The sequence below is a fragment of the Lepisosteus oculatus genome, chromosome 21 (assembly GCF_040954835.1).
Source record: "Lepisosteus oculatus isolate fLepOcu1 chromosome 21, fLepOcu1.hap2, whole genome shotgun sequence".
Lineage (NCBI taxonomy): Eukaryota > Metazoa > Chordata > Actinopteri > Semionotiformes > Lepisosteidae > Lepisosteus > Lepisosteus oculatus.
In genome coordinates, this window is record NC_090716.1 from 957,368 (window position 1) to 975,564 (window position 18,197).

The following is an 18,197-nucleotide window of genomic DNA, read 5'->3' on the forward strand; positions in this document are numbered from 1 at the left end:
CCAGAGCGCGCATCTATTATACATGACGCGGTCGCGCTGTGTTCTAGAACCGGCGCCCTGGCAACGGGCTGCCCGTGGATCTGACGCGCGGCGAGACGTGGGCTGGGTGCGTAGCCGGAGAGACTCGGGTGTCCCGGGGAGGTGAAGAGGTAGCCAGGGGCGACGCTGTCCACACAAACACACAGGGCTGCTGGGCTTCACGGTACCCACTCCCACTCACACTCAAAGCTCGCACGCCAAAGTCAGCGCCTTACCGGAGACCCACAGTGCTTTCTTCGACGTCCCCGAGGTGCTCTCCGTGTGCCGTGTCCCGTGTCCCGCTGTGGAATAAGGCTCGAGCTCAGGGCTCCATTCCAGCCCGTGGGCGGCCCGTCTGCTGCCACGCGTGGCTGAACCTTGCTCGGGGCGGCGCGCCCGTGTCACTCCGAGAACCGGCACCCGAACAGAGCCCGAGCCGGGAAGCAGACGCGTGTGTTGCCCGCTGTCGAGAGAGTCCTGGGAGAGGCGGCCAGTCCAGTCCGGTCCAGGGCAGGTGAGCGACAGGTAACTCTACCTGCGCGACAGCAGGGGAGGAGCTCTGGGGGGGTCAGGTGTCTCAAGCTGCTGTTCCCGGGACATCCGCGAGAGGCCGCCAGCCCCCCAGCGTCTAACCGCTTCTTCCAGCTCACAGTCGGAGTCTATCCCAGGGGACGGGGACGGGACGCCAGTCACACGGACACACACTCACACCAGGGCCGGCTGATACAAATAAAAAATTGTGTTTGTACTGTGAGGGGAAATCGAAGCACCCGAAGTAAAGCCATGCAAACACGAGGAGAACATGCAAACTCCACACAGACAGCACTCAGGCGCCCCGGCGCAGGACCGGCGACCCGAGCTGTCGACCACGGGCGGGGATGGGGCGCAGATCGACCGGAAACCGAGAGCTTCGTCTGGAAACTCCTCCCCCGCCCAGATCTGTCCATGACTGCGGCCGCAGCACCTGTCCGACACGCAGCTGCTGTCTTTACAGACAGACAGAGGCCGGCGGCCCTGGGTCCAGGTGTTTCAGCCCTTTTCCTCAGAGCTTGAAATCCTCACTGCCGCAGCGGGAGAGGCTGTACTGCTCTGCTTCTCTCGCTTTGTGCAGCTTACTGTAAACACAGCCCGGATCAGAAACTCCGGGGAGATGTGAAATAAACATCCGCAGGGGAAATCCGGAGTTAAATGATGTGGACAAGATTGATTTCTGTCAAAACACTTTAATCGTGAAACTTCCAGCACAGAGATTTCGACGCTAAAACACAACATTTCTGAGCGACGGCTGCCCTCTAGTGGCAGGAACTGGAAACAACACCGCCCCACGCAGCGCTCTCATCTGCACCTGCACTGATAAAAAAATAGGACGTGAAACTTGTATAAAATCTATATAAATACACAGCATATTCTGTAAGTAAAAAACAGGGAATGGTCTTGTGATGCAATAAGGATTAAAGCACACTGCCTGAACCCTGGGCCATGTGCCCCAGTACACAGGTTTCACACTGATCCAGTCTCCAGTGTCCTCTGTCCTGTTACAAGTCAGAGACGAACTAACTGCCTCACTGAACCTGCAGCACGCAGGCGGGGTCCCTGTCTGTGTCTCGGGGCTCAGCTGACAGGCCTGAGCTGAAGGGCTGAGGGCTGGACACAGCAAAGAGTCACCAGCTCTTCAGGCATAGGCCCTGCAACACAAAGACAGACACACAACTCCTTCAGAGCTCAGCAGGGCCTGGAAATAAGAGCAACACTTCAGACACAATGAGCCAGACTGAGTGTCTACAGTATCTACAGCTCTGATGAGGGAGTGTTAGTGTGAAGTTACAGATGAGCTGGACTGAGTGTCTACAGTATCTACAGCTCTGATGAGGGAGTGTTAGTGTGAAGTTACAGAGGAGCTGGACTGAGTGTCTACAGTATCTCCAGCTCTGATGAGGGAGTGTTAGTGTGAAGTTACAGATGAGCTGGACTGAGTGTCTACAGTATCTACAGCTCTGATGAGGGAGTGTTAGTGTGAAGTTACAGAGGAGCTGGACTGAGTGTCTCTACAGTATCTACAGCTCTGATGAGGGAGTGTTAGTGTGAAGTTTCAGAGGAGCTGGACTGAGTGTCTACAGTATCTACAGCTCTGATGAGGGAGTGTTAGTGTGAAGTTACAGATGAGCTGGACTGAGTGTCTACAGTATCTCCAGCTCTGATGAGGGAGTGTTAGTGTGAAGTTACAGATGAGCTGGACTGAGTGTCTACAGTATCTACAGCTCTGATGAGGGAGTGTTAGTGTGAAGTTACAGATGAGCTGGACTGAGTATCTACAGTATCTACAGCTCTGATGAGGGAGTGTTAGTGTGAAGTTACAGATGAGCTGGACTGAGTGTCTACAGTATCTCCAGCTCTGATGAGGGAGTGTTAGTGTGAAGTTACAGAGGAGCTGGACTGAGTGTCTACAGTATCTACAGCTCTGATGAGGGAGTGTTAGTGTGAAGTTACAGATGAGCTGGACTGAGTGTCTACAGTATCTACAGCTCTGATGAGGGAGTGTTAGTGTGCAGTTACAGAGGAGCTGGACTGAGTGTCTACAGTATCTACAGCTCTGATGAGGGAGTGTTAGTGTGAAGTTACAGAGGAGCTGGACTGAGTGTCTACAGTATCTACAGCTCTGATGAGGGAGTGTTAGTGTGCAGTTACAGATGAGCTGGACTGAGTGTCTCTACAGTATCTACAGCTCTGATGAGGGAGTGTTAGTGTGAAGTTACAGATGAGCTGGACTGAGTGTCTACAGTATCTCCAGCTCTGATGAGGGAGTGTTAGTGTGAAGTTACAGATGAGCTGGACTGAGTGTCTACAGTATCTACAGCTCTGATGAGGGAGTGTTAGTGTGAAGTTACAGAGGAGCTGGACTGAGTGTCTACAGTATCTCCAGTTCTGATGAGGGAGTGTTAGTGTGAAGTTACAGAGGAGCTGGACTGAGTGTCTCTACAGTATCTCCAGCTCTGATGAGGGAGTGTTAGTGTGAAGTTACAGATGAGCTGGACTGAGTGTCTACAGTATCTCCAGCTCTGATGAGGGAGTGTTAGTATGAAGTTACAGAGGAGCTGGACTGAGTGTCTACAGTATCTCCAGCTCTGATGAGGGAGTGTTAGTGTGAAGTTACAGATGAGCTGGACTGAGTGTCTACAGTATCTACAGCTCTGATGAGGGAGTGTTAGTGTGAAGTTACAGATGAGCTGGACTGAGTGTCTACAGTATCTCCAGCTCTGATGAGGGAGTGTTAGTGTGAAGTTACAGAGGAGCTGGACTGAGTGTCTCTACTGTATCTACAGCTCTGTTGAGGGAGTGTTAGTGTGAAGTTACAGATGAGCTGGACTGAGTGTCTACAGTATCTCCAGCTCTGATGAGGGAGTGTTAGTGTGAAGTTACAGAGGAGCTGTACTGAGTGTCTACAGTATCTACAGCTCTGATGAGGGAGTGTTAGTGTGAAGTTACAGAGGAGCTGGACTGAGTGTCTACAGTATCTCCAGCTCTGATGAGGGAGTGTTAGTGTGAAGTTACAGAGGAGCTGGACTGAGTGTCTCTACTGTATCTACAGCTCTGATGAGGGAGTGTTACTCTGACAGGTGCGCTGGACTGGTACTCTCAGTGCCAGTGCTGTGTCTGGGCGCTGACCTGGCGAAGCTGGCGATGGTGATGAGGCCCACGATGCCCTGCAGGCCATAGAGGCTCAGCAGGATGGAGTTCAGGATCACATCCGCACGCAGGACGTACGTCTGCCACAGCAGGAAGTAGATGGACAGGAGGACAGAGGCCAGCGTGATGGCCAGGCAGATCCCCACTGACTGCTGACTCTCCTTCAGGTTCCCTCTGACACCTGAAGAAAGAGACAGGAGGCAACAGGAGAGTGAATCTCCCACAAACAAGACAAGCAGCCCCAGTAAGAGAGGGAGGAGTGCTGGGTTGGGGTTAGTTACCTCTCTCTGAACACCAGCATGACTGAGGAGTTGACTGTGGACTACAGGAAGCATTGAAGAATAGACCATGCACCCATTCACATCAGCGGGTCCGCAGAGGAGAGAGTCAACGGTTTCAAATTCCTAGGTGTCAACATCACAGAGGATCTAACCTGGACCCACTACACCTCCTATCCTACCATATCTCCTTGTGTTACCTTTGCACAATCTGTAATTGTACTGTTAATTGCTGTTGTGTAATTTATTGTATCGGAATCCTGACCTAATCCCTATAAACTCCTGTCCTTCTACTCCTCTATCCCTCTCAACGAGCTCGCGGACAAAGCATTTCATTGCCAATAACACCGCTCTCTGCTGTCCTGTTCGTGCATTGATCAATAAACCTTGAGTGATTGATGGTAAGAGAGGAGGGTGGTGTTGGGTTGGGGTTAGTAAGAGGTGGGGAGCGTTTGGTGAGAGTGTTTTGGGTGAGGGTTAGAGAAGGGGGGAGTGGTGGGTTGGGGTTAGTTAGAGAAGAGGGAGTGTTGGGTGAGGGTTAGAGAAGGGGGGAGTGGTGGGTTGGGGTTAGTTAGAGAAGAAGGAGTGTTGGGTGAGGGTTAGAGAAGGGGGGAGTGGTGGGTTGGGGTTAGTTAGAGAAGAAGGAGTGTTGGGTGAGGGTTAGAGAAGGGGGGAGTGGTGGGTTGGGGTTAGTTAGAGAAGAAGGAGTGTTGGGTGAGGGTTAGAGAAGGGGGGAGTGGTGGGTTGGGGTTAGTTAGAGAAGAGGGAGTGTTGGGTGAGGGTTAGAGAAGGGGGGAGTGGTGGGTTGGGGTTAGTTAGAGAAGAAGGAGTGTTGGGTGAGGGTTAGAGAAGGGGGGAGTGGTGGGTTGGGGTTAGTTAGAGAAGAAGGAGTGTTGGGTGAGGGTTAGAGAAGGGGGGAGTGGTGGGTTGGGGTAAGTGAGAGAAGAAGGAGTGTTGGGTGAGGGTTAGAGAGGGGGGAGTGGTGGGTTGGGGTTAGTTAGAGAAGAAGGAGTGTTGGGTGAGGGTTAGAGAAGGGGGGAGTGGTGGGTTGGGGTTAGTTAGAGAAGAAGGAGTGTTGGGTGAGGGTTAGAGAAGGGGGGAGTGGTGGGTTGGGGTTAGTGAGAGAAGAAGGAGTGTTGGGTGAGGGTTAGAGAGGGGGGAGTGTTGGGTTGGGGTTAGTTAGAGAAGAAGGAGTGTTGGGTGAGGGTTAGAGAGGGGGGAGTGGTGGGTTGGGGTTAGTTAGAGAAGAGGGAGTGTTGGGTGAGGGTTAGAGAAGGGGGGAGTGGTGGGTTGGGGTTAGTTAGAGAAGAAGGAGTGTTGGGTGAGGGTTAGAGAAGGGGGGAGTGGTGGGTTGGGGTTAGTTAGAGAAGAGGGAGTGTTGGGTGAGGGTTAGAGAAGGGGGGAGTGGTGGGTTGGGGTTAGTTAGAGAAGAAGGAGTGTTGGGTGAGGGTTAGAGAAGGGGGGAGTGGTGGGTTGGGGTTAGTTAGAGAAGAGGGAGTGTTGGGTGAGGGTTAGAGAAGGGGGGAGTGGTGGGTTGGGGTTAGTTAGAGAAGAAGGAGTGTTGGGTGAGGGTTAGAGAGGGGGGAGTGTTGGGTTGGGGTTAGTGAGAGAAGAAGGAGTGTTGGGTGAGGGTTAGAGAGGGGGGAGTGGTGGGTTGGGGTTAGTTAGAGAAGAAGGAGTGTTGGGTGAGGGTTAGAGAAGGGGGGAGTGGTGGGTTGGGGTTAGTTAGAGAAGAAGGAGTGTTGGGTGAGGGTTAGAGAAGGGGGGAGTGGTGGGTTGGGGTTAGTTAGAGAAGAGGGAGTGTTGGGTGAGGGTTAGAGAAGGGGGGAGTGGTGGGTTGGGGTTAGTTAGAGAAGAAGGAGTGTTGGGTGAGGGTTAGAGAGGGGGGAGTGTTGGGTTGGGGTTAGTGAGAGAAGAAGGAGTGTTGGGTGAGGGTTAGAGAGGGGGGAGTGTTGGGTTGGGCTAAGTGAGAGAAGAAGGAGTGTTGGGTGAGGGTTAGAGAGGGGGGAGTGTTGGGTTGGGGTTAGTTAGAGAAGAAGGAGTGTTGGGTGAGGGTTAGAGAGGGGGGAGTGGTGGGTTGGGGTTAGTTAGAGAAGAAGGAGTGTTGGGTGAGGGTTAGAGAAGGGGGGAGTGGTGGGTTGGGGTTAGTGAGAGAAGAAGGAGTGTTGGGTGAGGGTTAGAGAGGGGGGAGTGTTGGGTTGGGGTTAGTTAGAGAAGAAGGAGTGTTGGGTGAGGGTTAGAGAAGGGGGAGTGGTGGGTTGGGGTTAGTTAGAGAAGAAGGAGTGTTGGGTGAGGGTTAGAGAAGGGGGGAGTGGTGGGTTGGGGTTAGTTAGAGAAGAAGGAGTGTTGGGTGAGGGTTAGAGAAGGGGGGAGTGGTGGGTTGGGGTTAGTTAGAGAAGAGGGAGTGTTGGGTGAGGGTTAGAGAGGGGGGAGTGGTGGGTTGGGGTTAGTTAGAGAAGAAGGAGTGTTGGGTGAGGGTTAGAGAGGAGGGGAGTGGTGGGTTGGGGTTAGTTAGAGAAGAGGGAGTGTTGGGTGAGGGTTAGAGAAGGGGGAGTGGTGGGTTGGGGTTAGTTAGAGAAGAAGGAGTGTTGGGTGAGGGTTAGAGAAGGGGGGAGTGGTGGGTTGGGGTTAGTTAGAGAAGAGGGAGTGTTGGGTGAGGGTTAGAGAAGGGGGGAGTGGTGGGTTGGGGTTAGTTAGAGAAGAAGGAGTGTTGGGTGAGGGTTAGAGAAGGGGGGAGTGGTGGGTTGGGGTTAGTTAGAGAAGAAGGAGTGTTGGGTGAGGGTTAGAGAGGGGGGAGTGTTGGGTTGGGGTTAGTTAGAGAAGAAGGAGTGTTGGGTGAGGGTTAGAGAAGGGGGAGTGGTGGGTTGGGGTTAGTTAGAGAAGAAGGAGTGTTGGGTGAGGGTTAGAGAAGGGGGGAGTGGTGGGTTGGGGTTAGTTAGAGAAGAAGGAGTGTTGGGTGAGGGTTAGAGAAGGGGGGAGTGGTGGGTTGGGGTTAGTTAGAGAAGAAGGAGTGTTGGGTGAGGGTTAGAGAAGGGGGGAGTGGTGGGTTGGGGTTAGTTAGAGAAGAAGGAGTGTTGGGTGAGGGTTAGAGAAGGGGGGAGTGGTGGGTTGGGGTAAGTGAGAGAAGAAGGAGTGTTGGGTGAGGGTTAGAGAAGGGGGGAGTGGTGGGTTGGGGTTAGTTAGAGAAGAAGGAGTGTTGGGTGAGGGTTAGAGAGGGGGGAGTGTTGGGTTGGGGTTAGTGAGAGAAGAAGGAGTGTTGGGTGAGGGTTAGAGAAGGGGGGAGTGTTGGGTTGGGGTTAGTTAGAGAAGAAGGAGTGTTGGGTGAGGGTTAGAGAAGGGGGGAGTGGTGGGTTGGGGTTAGTTAGAGAAGAAGGAGTGTTGGGTGAGGGTTAGAGAGGGGGGAGTGGTGGGTTGGGGTAAGTGAGAGAAGAAGGAGTGTTGGGTGAGGGTTAGAGAGGGGGGAGTGTTGGGTTGGGCTAAGTGAGAGAAGAAGGAGTGTTGGGTGAGGGTTAGAGAGGGGGGAGTGGTGGGTTGGGGTTAGTTAGAGAAGAGGGAGTGTTGGGTGAGGGTTAGAGAAGGGGGGAGTGGTGGGTTGGGGTAAGTGAGAGAAGAAGGAGTGTTGGGTGAGGGTTAGAGAAGGGGGGAGTGGTGGGTTGGGGTTAGTTAGAGAAGAAGGAGTGTTGGGTGAGGGTTAGAGAAGGGGGAGTGGTGGGTTGGGGTTAGTTAGAGAAGAAGGAGTGTTGGGTGAGGGTTAGAGAAGGGGGGAGTGGTGGGTTGGGGTTAGTTAGAGAAGAGGGAGTGTTGGGTGAGGGTTAGAGAGGAGGGGAGGTGTTGTCCAGTATCAGGTTCTCACCCCAGTACAGCCTGACAGCCTCCAGCACTGCCATGAGGAACAGCAGAGCCAGGTCAAGCGCCAGGTCCCTGTCAGGATAGCTGAGCACCTGGCCTGGACACAGGACACAGAGCACAGGTCACACCGGTCACTCAACACACCTGGACACACAGAGCCCAGGTCACTCAAGACACCTGGACACACAGAGCACAGGTCACTCAACACACCTGGAGACACAGAGCCCAGGTCATTCAACACACCTGGACACACAGACCAGGGTTACTCAGACCACTCAACACACCTCGACACACAGAGCCCAGGTCACTCAACACACCTTGACACACAGGGCACAGGTCACTCAGGTCACTCAGCACCCCTAGACACACAGAGCACAGGTCACTCAGGTCACTCAGCACACCTGAACACACAGACCACAGGTCACTCAACACACCTGGAGACACAGACCAGGGTTACTCAGGTCACTCAGCACACCTGGACACACAGAGCACAGGTCACTCGGCACATCTGGACACACAGAGCACAGGTCACTAAGCACACCTGCATACTCACTCTTGTAGATGACCATGAGCAGTGTGGTGGTCAGACAGACACTCACTCTTGTAGATGACCATGAGCAGTGTGGTGGTCAGACAGATACTCACTCTTGTAGATGACCATGACCAGTGTGGTGGTCAGACAGATACTCACTCTTGTAGATGACCATGAGCAGTGTGGTGGTCAGACAGACACTCACTCTTGTAGATGACCATGAGCAGTGTGGTGGTCAGACAGACACTCACTCTTGTAGATGACCACGAGCAGTGTGGTGGTCAGACACTCACTCTTGTAGATGACCATGAGCAGTGTGGTGGTCAGACAGATACTCACTCTTGTAGATGACCATGAGCAGTGTGGTGGTCAGACACTCACTCTTGTAGATGACCACGAGCAGTGTGGTGGTCAGACACTCACTCTTGTAGATGACCATGACCAGTGTGGTGGTCAGACAGATACTCACTCTTGTAGATGACCATGTGCAGTGTGGTGGTCAGACAGACACTCACTCTTGTAGATGACCATGAGCAGGGTGGTGGTCAGATAGACACTCACTCTTGTAGATGACCATGAGCACTGTGGTGGTCAGACAGATACTCACTCTTGTAGATGACCATGAGCACTGTGGTGGTCAGACAGACACTCACTCTTGTAGATGACCATGAGCAGTGTGGTGGTCAGACAGACACTCACTCTTGTAGATGACCATGAGCAGTGTGGTGGTCAGACAGACACTCACTCTTGTAGATGACCATGAGCAGTGTGGTGGTCAGACAGATACTCACTCTTGTAGATGACCATGAGCAGTGTGCAGAGGCAGTAGAAGGCGAAGTAGAGGCCAGTCAGGTAGAACAGCACCTGCAGGGGCACTGAGGACAGCTGGCCAGCACTAAGGAAACTGACCACAGCTCAAGACAGGACACAGACTCCATCACAGCACAACGCTCTTGTATCTCAGTTGAAACAGGTAAATAGTGCTTCAGAACATCCACTGGTGAATACACACTGTGAAAGTGGGGCCTCACTGCCGCCCCACTCACTGTGGGCTTGTGACCGAGCGCCTCTCAGCCAGAATCTCCCTGGCAGGTAAAGTCCTGCTCCTCCCAGGGGCCAGGGCATACAGCGCCCCCTGCTGGACTCTGGTCCTGACAGGAGACTCCCTGCTCCCAGCCCCCGGTATCAAACTCTCCAGGTGCAGTAACAAAGACACACAGGAAAGGATACAACAACAGCCGATCTCCCTGTGAAAGAAGAACAGTGATTTATCTCACCACCTGAAAGATCCATTTTTATCACAAACATTTTATTATATTACTGAAACAGCTATTTAAGTCGTTTCTCAACATCTGTTTTAAAAACGAAGACACTTGCTTAGCTCTCAATCCAATAACAGGAGAAATTGACAAGAACTGGAATCACAAAGTAAACTTAAATTTAAATTCAGCAGCCATATCACCCTGCAACACACAACTGGCAACCCACTGAAGCTCAGCAGCCTGGTCAGTACCTGGATAGGAGACCTCCTGGGAAAAACTAAGGTTGCTGCTGGAAGAGGTGTTAGTGGGGCCAGCAGGGGGCGCTAACTCTGCGGTCTGTGTGGGTCCTAATGCCCCAGTATAGTGATGGGGACACTATACTGTAAACAGGCGCCGTCCTTCGGATGAGACGTAAAACCGAGGTCCTGACTCTCTGTGGTCATTAAACATCCCAGGGTGTTTCTCGAAAAGAGTAGGGGTGTAACCCCGGCATCCTGGCCAAATTTCCCCATCGGCTGTTATCAATCATGGCCTCCTAATAATCCCCCTCTATGAACTGGCTTCATTACTCTGCTCTCCTCCCCACCGAGAGCTGGTGTGTGGGGAGCGTTCTGGCGCACTATGGCTGCTGTCGCATCATACAGGTGGGGCTGCACATTGGTGGTGGTGGAGGGGATCCCCATTACCTGTAAAGCGCTTTGAGTGGAGTGTCCAGAAAAAGCGCTATATAAGTGTAAGCAATTATTATTATTATTATTAAATCGAGAAACCTGTTTCCCCATAGGTACAATAAATCGATTTGCAGATGTGGATTTGTGTTTTATAATAAAATATTTGAACGCCGTATTCAACAACGGACTGCTGTCATGGACAGTCGTATGTACATCATCTCTTGTAGTTAGATAATGTTTTGCGTTTTGATGTTTTCATTACTGTTTATGTAGCTTGCGTTCTGCGGTAAGGTATCTCTATAGCAACGCATCCACCCACCTCCTCTCGCGGCCGCCATCTTGAGCAGCAGTGTTGTGATCCGCCGGAGTGTCGCACTATGATCGGTCCGCCCGGGCCAGCGGCAGCGCTCTGAAGGTTCCGCCAGAGGCGAGCAGCGCGGCTCCCTGCGATGCGGCGCTGTACCACGTGACCTGTCAGAAAGTGCGGGAAGCACGTGAGAGACGGTCGAGAGGCGCCTGGCAGGACTCTCAATAACCAAGTAAGTTCAATAAAGACGTCAATGCAATAGAACTCGGTCGTGTTTTATATACATGCATCACGGACCGATGATACAACACGGGTGACTCCTTGTTCCTTTGCGTCTCGCACTCTGACCCTCATGTGCACGACGAGAAGCGCGCAGTTTGGGCATAATTGTCAATATTTCAGGATTAAAATCTTAACATTCGCCCTTAGTGTCGATTTAGAGGAAAAAAAAACGCTCCAGACTTAAAACATAAAACATCCCGTGCAGTAAAGGGGCCAATACCCTCTCTATACCTATACCCTATCTCTACCCTCTCTTTACTACTGTATCTCTACTCTCTCTTTACTCCTGTATCTCTACCCTCTCTTTACTCCTGTATCTCTACCCTCTCTTTACTACTGTATCTCTACACTCTCTGTACTGCTGTATCTCTACTCTCTCTTTACTCCTGTATCTCTACCCTCTCTTTACTCCTGTATCTCTACCCTGTCTTTACTCCTGTATCTCTACCCTCTCTTTACTCCTGTATCTCTACCCTGTCTTTACTCCTGTATCTCTACCCTCTCTTTACTGCTGTATCTCTACTCTCTTTACTGCTGTATCTCTACTCTCTCTTTACTGCTGTATCTCTACCCTCTCTATACTGCTGTCTCTACTCTCTCTATACTGCTGTATCTCTACTCTCTTTACTGCTGTATCTCTACTCTCTCTTTACTGCTGTATCTCTACCCTCTCTATACTGCTGTATCTCTACTCTCTCTATACTGCTGTATCTCTACTCTCTTTACTGCTGTATCTCTACCCTCTCTTTACTCCTGTATCTCTACCCTCTCTTTACTCCTGTATCTCTACTCTCTCTTTACTCCTGTATCTCTACCCTCTCTTTACTCCTGTATCTCTACCCTCTCTATACTGCTCTATCTCTACTCTCTCTTTACTGCTGTATCTCTACCCTCTCTTTACTCCTGTATCTCTACCCTCTCTTTACTCCTGTATCTCTACTCTCTCTTTACTCTTGTATCTCTACCCTCTCTTTACTCCTGTATCTCTACCCTCTCTTTACTCCTGTATCTCTACTCTCTCTTTACTCCTGTATCTCTACTCTCTCTTTACTCCTGTATCTCTACTCTCTCTTTACTCCTGTATCTCTACTCTCTCTTTACTCCTGTATCTCTACCCTCTCTTTACTCCTGTATCTCTACCCTCTCTATACTGCTCTATCTCTACTCTCTCTTTACTCCTGTATCTCTACCCTCTCTTTACTCCTGTATCTCTACCCTCTCTTTACTGCTGTATCTCTACTCTCTCTTTACTGCTGTATCTCTACCCTCTCTTTACTCCTGTATCTCTACCCTCTCTTTACTCCTGTATCTCTACTCTCTCTTTACTCTTGTATCTCTACCCTCTCTTTACTCCTGTATCTCTACCCTCTCTTTACTCCTGTATCTCTACTCTCTCTTTACTCCTGTATCTCTACTCTCTCTTTACTCCTGTATCTCTACTCTCTCTTTACTCCTGTATCTCTACCCTCTCTTTACTCCTGTATCTCTACCCTCTCTTTACTGCTGTATCTCTACTCTCTCTTTACTGCTGTATCTCTACCCTCTCTTTACTACTGTATCTCTACTCTCTCTTTACTCCTGTATCTCTACCCTCTCTTTACTGCTGTATCTCTACTCTCTCTTTACTGCTGTATCTCTACCCTCTCTTTACTACTGTATCTCTACTCTCTCTTTACTCTTGTATCTCTACCCTCTCTTTACTCCTGTATCTCTACCCTCTCTTTACTCCTGTATCTCTACTCTCTCTTTACTCCTGTATCTCTACTCTCTCTTTACTCCTGTATCTCTACCTTCTCTTTACTCCTGTATCTCTACCCTCTCTTTACTGCTGTATCTCTACCCTCTCTTTACTCCTGTATCTCTACTCTCTCTTTACTCCTGTATCTCTACTCTCTCTTTACTCCTGTATCTCTACCCTCTCTTTACTCCTGTATCTCTACCCTCTCTTTACTCCTGTATCTCTACCCTCTCTATACTGCTGTATCTCTACCCTCTCTTTACTCCTGTATCTCTACTCTCTCTTTACTCCTGTATCTCTACTCTCTCTTTACTGCTGTATCTCTACCCTCTCTTTACTGCTGTATCTCTACTCTCTCTTTACTCCTGTATCTCTACCCTCTCTTTACTCCTGTATCTCTACTCTCTCTTTACTCCTGTATCTCTACTCTCTCTTTACTCCTGTATCTCTACTCTCTCTTTACTCCTGTATCTCTACCCTCTCTTTACTCCTGTATCTCTACCCTCTCTTTACTGCTGTATCTCTACCCTCTCTTTACTCCTGTATCTCTACTCTCTCTTTACTCTTGTATCTCTACCCTCTCTTTACTGCTGTATCTCTACCCTCTCTATACTGCTGTATCTCTACTCTCTCTTTACTCCTGTATCTCTACCCTCTCTTTACTCCTGTATCTCTACCCTCTCTTTACTGCTGTATCTCTACCCTCTCTATACTGCTGTATCTCTACTCTCTCTTTACTCCTGTATCTCTACCCTCTCTTTACTCCTGTATCTCTACCCTCTCTATACTGCTGTATCTATACTCTCTCTTTACTCCTGTATCTCTACCCTCTCTTTACTCCTGTATCTCTACCCTCTCTATACTGCTGTCTCTACTCTCTCTTTACTCCTGTATCTCTACCCTCTCTTTACTCCTGTATCTCTACCCTCTCTTTACTCCTGTATCTCTACCCTCTCTTTACTCCTGTATCTCTACCCTCTCTTTACTGCTGTATCTCTACCCTCTCTTTACTGCTGTATCTCTACTCTCTCTTTACTCCTGTATCTCTACCCTCTCTTTACTCTTGTATCTCTACCCTCTCTTTACTCCTGTATCTCTACCCTCTCTATACTGCTGTATCTCTACTCTCTCTTTACTCCTGTATCTCTACCCTCTCTTTACTCCTGTATCTCTACCCTCTCTTTACTCCTGTATCTCTACCCTCTCTTTACTCCTGTATCTCTACCCTCTCTATACTGCTGTCTCTACTCTCTCTTTACTGCTGTATCTCTACCCTCTCTATACTGCTGTATCTCTACCCTCTCTTTACTCCTGTATCTCTACTCTCTCTTTACTGCTGTATCTCTACCCTCTCTTTACTCCTGTATCTCTACCCTCTCTTTACTGCTGTATCTCTACTCTCTCTTTACTCCTGTATCTCTACTCTCTCTTTACTGCTGTATCTCTACCCTCTCTTTACTCTTGTATCTCTACCCTCTCTTTACTCCTGTATCTCTACCCTCTCTATACTGCTGTATCTCTACTCTCTCTTTACTCCTGTATCTCTACCCTCTCTTTACTCCTGTATCTCTACCCTCTCTTTACTCCTGTATCTCTACTCTCTCTTTACTGCTGTATCTCTACCCTCTCTTTACTGCTGTATCTCTACCCTCTCTATACTGCTGTCTCTACTCTCTCTTTACTCCTGTATCTCTACCCTCTCTTTACTCCTGTATCTCTACCCTCTCTTTACTCCTGTATCTCTACTCTCTCTTTACTCCTGTATCTCTACTCTCTCTTTACTCCTGTATCTCTACTCTCTCTTTACTCCTGTATCTCTACCCTCTCTTTACTCCTGTATCTCTACCCTCTCTTTACTGCTGTATCTCTACCCTCTCTTTACTCTTGTATCTCTACCCTCTCTTTACTCCTGTATCTCTACCCTCTCTTTACTCCTGTATCTCTACCCTCTCTTTACTGCTGTATCTCTACCCTCTCTATACTGCTGTATCTCTACTCTCTCTTTACTCCTGTATCTCTACCCTCTCTTTACTCCTGTATCTCTACCCTCTCTATACTGCTGTATCTCTACCCTCTCTTTACTCCTGTATCTCTACCCTCTCTTTACTCCTGTATCTCTACCCTCTCTATACTGCTGTATCTATACTCTCTCTTTACTCCTGTATCTCTACCCTCTCTTTACTCCTGTATCTCTACCCTCTCTATACTGCTGTCTCTACTCTCTCTTTACTCCTGTATCTCTACCCTCTCTTTACTCCTGTATCTCTACCCTCTCTTTACTCCTGTATCTCTACCCTCTCTTTACTGCTGTATCTCTACCCTCTCTTTACTCCTGTATCTCTACCCTCTCTTTACTCCTGTATCTCTACCCTCTCTATACTGCTGTCTCTACTCTCTCTTTACTCCTGTATCTCTACCCTCTCTTTATTCCTGTATCTCTACCCTCTCTTTACTCCTGTATCTCTACCCTCTCTTTACTGCTGTATCTCTACCCTCTCTATACTGCTGTATCTCTACTCTCTCTTTACTCCTGTATCTCTACCCTCTCTTTACTCCTGTATCTCTACCCTCTCTTTACTCCTGTATCTCTACCCTCTCTTTACTGCTGTATCTCTACCCTCTCTTTACTCCTGTATCTCTACTCTCTCTTTACTGCTGTATCTCTACCCTCTCTTTACTCCTGTATCTCTACCCTCTCTTTACTGCTGTATCTCTACTCTCTCTTTACTCCTGTATCTCTACTCTCTCTTTACTGCTGTATCTCTACCCTCTCTTTACTCTTGTATCTCTACCCTCTCTTTACTCCTGTATCTCTACCCTCTCTATACTGCTGTATCTCTACTCTCTCTTTACTCCTGTATCTCTACCCTCTCTTTACTGCTGTATCTCTACCCTCTCTTTACTCCTGTATCTCTACTCTCTCTTTACTCCTGTATCTCTACTCTCTCTTTACTGCTGTATCTCTACTCTCTCTTTACTCCTGTATCTCTACCCTCTCTTTACTCCTGTATCTCTACCCTCTCTTTACTCCTGTATCTCTACCCTCTCTATACTCCTGTATCTCTACCCTCTCTTTACTCTTGTATCTCTACCCTCTCTTTACTCCTGTATCTCTACTCTCTCTTTACTCCTGTATCTCTACTCTCTCTTTACTGCTGTATCTCTACTCTCTCTTTACTCCTGTATCTCTACCCTCTCTTTACTCCTGTATCTCTACCCTCTCTTTACTCCTGTATCTCTACCCTCTCTTTACTCCTGTATCTCTACCCTCTCTTTACTCCTGTATCTCTACTCTCTCTTTACTCCTGTATCTCTACCCTCTCTTTACTCCTGTATCTCTACCCTCTCTTTACTCCTGTATCTCTACTCTCTCTTTACTCCTGTATCTCTACCCTCTCTTTACTCCTGTATCTCTACCCTCTCTATACTGCTGTATCTCTACCCTCTCTTTACTCCTGTATCTCTACTCTCTCTTTACTCCTGTATCTCTACTCTCTCTTTACTGCTGTATCTCTACTCTCTCTTTACTCCTGTATCTCTACCCTCTCTTTACTCCTGTATCTCTACCCTCTCTTTACTGCTGTATCTCTACCCTCTCTTTACTGCTGTATCTCTACTCTCTCTTTACTGCTGTATCTCTACTCTCTCTTTACTCCTGTATCTCTACTCTCTCTTTACTGCTGTATCTCTACCCTCTCTTTACTGCTGTATCTCTACTCTCTCTTTACTGCTGTATCTCTACTCTCTCTTTACTCCTGTATCTCTACCCTCTCTTTACTCCTGTATCTCTACCCTCTCTATACTGCTGTATCTCTACTCTCTCTTTACTCCTGTATCTCTACCCTCTCTTTACTCCTGTATCTCTACCCTCTCTATACTGCTGTATCTCTACCCTCTCTTTACTGCTGTATCTCTACCCTCTCTTTACTGCTGTATCTCTACTCTCTCTTTACTACTGTATCTCTACCCTCTCTTTACTCCTGTATCTCTACCCTCTCTTTACTGCTGTATCTCTACCCTCTCTATACTGCTGTCTCTACTCTCTCTTTACTCCTGTATCTCTACTCTCTCTTTACTGCTGTATCTCTACCCTCTCTTTACTGCTGTATCTCTACCCTCTCTATACTCCTGTATCTCTACCCTCTCTTTACTCCTGTATCTCTACCCTCTCTATACTGCTGTCTCTACTCTCTCTTTACTCCTGTATCTCTACTCTCTCTTTACTGCTGTATCTCTACCCTCTCTTTACTGCTGTATCTCTACCCTCTCTATACTCCTGTATCTCTACCCTCTCTTTACTCCTGTATCTCTACCCTCTCTTTACTCCTGTATCTCTACCCTCTCTTTACTCCTGTATCTCTACTCTCTCTTTACTCCTGTATCTCTACCCTCTCTTTACTCCTGTATCTCTACCCTCTCTATACTGCTGTATCTCTACTCTCTCTTTACTCCTGTATCTCTACTCTCTCTTTACTACTGTATCTCTACCCTCTCTTTACTCCTGTATCTCTACCCTCTCTTTACTGCTGTATCTCTACCCTCTCTATACTGCTGTCTCTACTCTCTCTTTACTACTGTATCTCTACCCTCTCTTTACTCCTGTATCTCTACTCTCTCTTTACTCCTGTATCTCTACCCTCTCTTTACTCCTGTATCTCTACTCTCTCTTTACTCCTGTATCTCTACCCTCTCTTTACTCCTGTATCTCTACCCTCTCTTTACTCCTGTATCTCTACCCTCTCTTTACTCCTGTATCTCTACCCTCTCTTTACTCCTGTATCTCTACCCTCTCTTTACTCCTGTATCTCTACTCTCTCTTTACTGCTGTATCTATACCTCTCTTTACTGCTGTATCTCTACCCTCTCTATACTGCTGTCTCTACTCTCTCTTTACTCCTGTATCTCTACCCTCTCTTTACTCCTGTATCTCTACCCTCTCTTTACTCCTGTATCTCTACCCTCTCTTTACTCCTGTATCTCTACCCTCTCTTTACTCCTGTATCTCTACCCTCTCTTTACTCCTGTATCTCTACTCTCTCTTTACTCCTGTATCTCTACTCTCTCTTTACTCCTGTATCTCTACTCTCTCTTTACTGCTGTATCTCTACCCTCTCTTTACTCCTGTATCTCTACCCTCTCTTTACTCCTGTATCTATACTCTCTCTTTACTGCTGTATCTCTACCCTCTCTATACTGCTGTCTCTACTCTCTCTTTACTCCTGTATCTCTACTCTCTCTTTACTCCTGTATCTCTACCCTCTCTTTACTCCTGTATCTCTACCCTCTCTTTACTCCTGTATCTCTACCCTCTCTTTACTCCTGTATCTCTACCCTCTCTATACTGCTGTATCTCTACCCTCTCTTTACTACTGTATCTCTACCCTCTCTGTACTGCTGTATCTATACCCTCTCTATACTGCTGTCTCTACTCTCTTTTTACTCCTGTATCTCTACCCTCTCTTTACTGCTGTATCTCTACCCTCTCTATACTGCTGTCTCTACTCTCTTTTTACTCCTGTATCTCTACCCTCTCTTTACTGCTGTATCTCTACCCTCTCTATACTGCTGTCTCTACT

General features: G+C 48.6%; 3 protein-coding genes and 1 long non-coding RNA gene across 11 annotated transcripts in view; 2 read left to right on the forward strand and 2 right to left on the reverse strand.

Annotated features, from left to right (window-relative positions):
* The window catches only part of eps8l2 (EPS8 signaling adaptor L2), a 57,264-nt gene extending 56,920 nt beyond the window's left edge, over positions 1–344 (reverse strand). The window contains exon 1 of one of the 2 annotated variants that reach the window (XM_069181738.1): positions 255–344. The gene's annotated coding sequence lies outside the window, so the exon portion shown is untranslated. The remainder of the gene's footprint in view (positions 1–254) is intronic. The other variant, XM_069181737.1, reaches the window with a different exon arrangement.
* LOC138224437 (uncharacterized) lies at positions 338–4,385 on the forward strand. 3 transcript variants are annotated; one of them, XR_011182936.1, is made up of 3 exons: positions 338–543; positions 3,605–3,776; positions 3,870–4,385. It is a non-coding gene; the product is annotated as an uncharacterized lncRNA (long non-coding RNA). The 3 variants fall into 3 exon arrangements; XR_011182938.1 differs by having other exon boundaries at positions 3,633–3,776; XR_011182937.1 differs by having other exon boundaries at positions 338–532.
* LOC138224435 (transmembrane protein 80-like) lies at positions 1,226–10,690 on the reverse strand. 5 transcript variants are annotated; one of them, XR_011182933.1, is made up of 7 exons: positions 10,614–10,690; positions 9,592–9,608; positions 9,153–9,246; positions 7,834–7,926; positions 3,682–3,883; positions 1,590–1,703; positions 1,226–1,363 (listed from the first exon to the last, which is right to left on the reverse strand). XR_011182933.1 is itself a non-coding variant. In XM_069181751.1 (6 exons), the coding sequence occupies exons 1-6, from the start codon at positions 10,630–10,632 to the stop codon at positions 1,691–1,693; spliced, it is 438 nt and encodes a 145-aa protein (XP_069037852.1). In that variant the 5' UTR covers positions 10,633–10,690; the 3' UTR covers positions 1,226–1,690. The 5 variants fall into 5 exon arrangements, 3 of the variants coding, with proteins under 3 accessions (XP_069037852.1, XP_069037851.1, XP_069037853.1); XR_011182934.1 differs by having other exon boundaries at positions 1,226–1,368; XM_069181751.1 differs by having other exon boundaries at positions 1,226–1,703.
* The window catches only part of LOC102693128 (uncharacterized), a 42,336-nt gene continuing 34,703 nt past the window's right edge, over positions 10,565–18,197 (forward strand). Inside the window, exon 1 of the mRNA XM_069181747.1 lies at positions 10,565–10,833. The gene's annotated coding sequence lies outside the window, so the exon portion shown is untranslated. The remainder of the gene's footprint in view (positions 10,834–18,197) is intronic.

Coding starts and splice junctions, on each gene's coding strand:
- LOC138224435 (XM_069181750.1), bottom strand. Junction 7,927..9,152: donor GCTCATGGTCATCTACAAGA/GTGAGTATCTGT, acceptor TCCTGTGTCCAG/GCCAGGTGCTCAGCTATCCT. Junction 3,884..7,833: donor GGCTGTCAGGCTGTACTGGG/GTGAGAACCTGA, acceptor CTCTTTCTTCAG/GTGTCAGAGGGAACCTGAAG.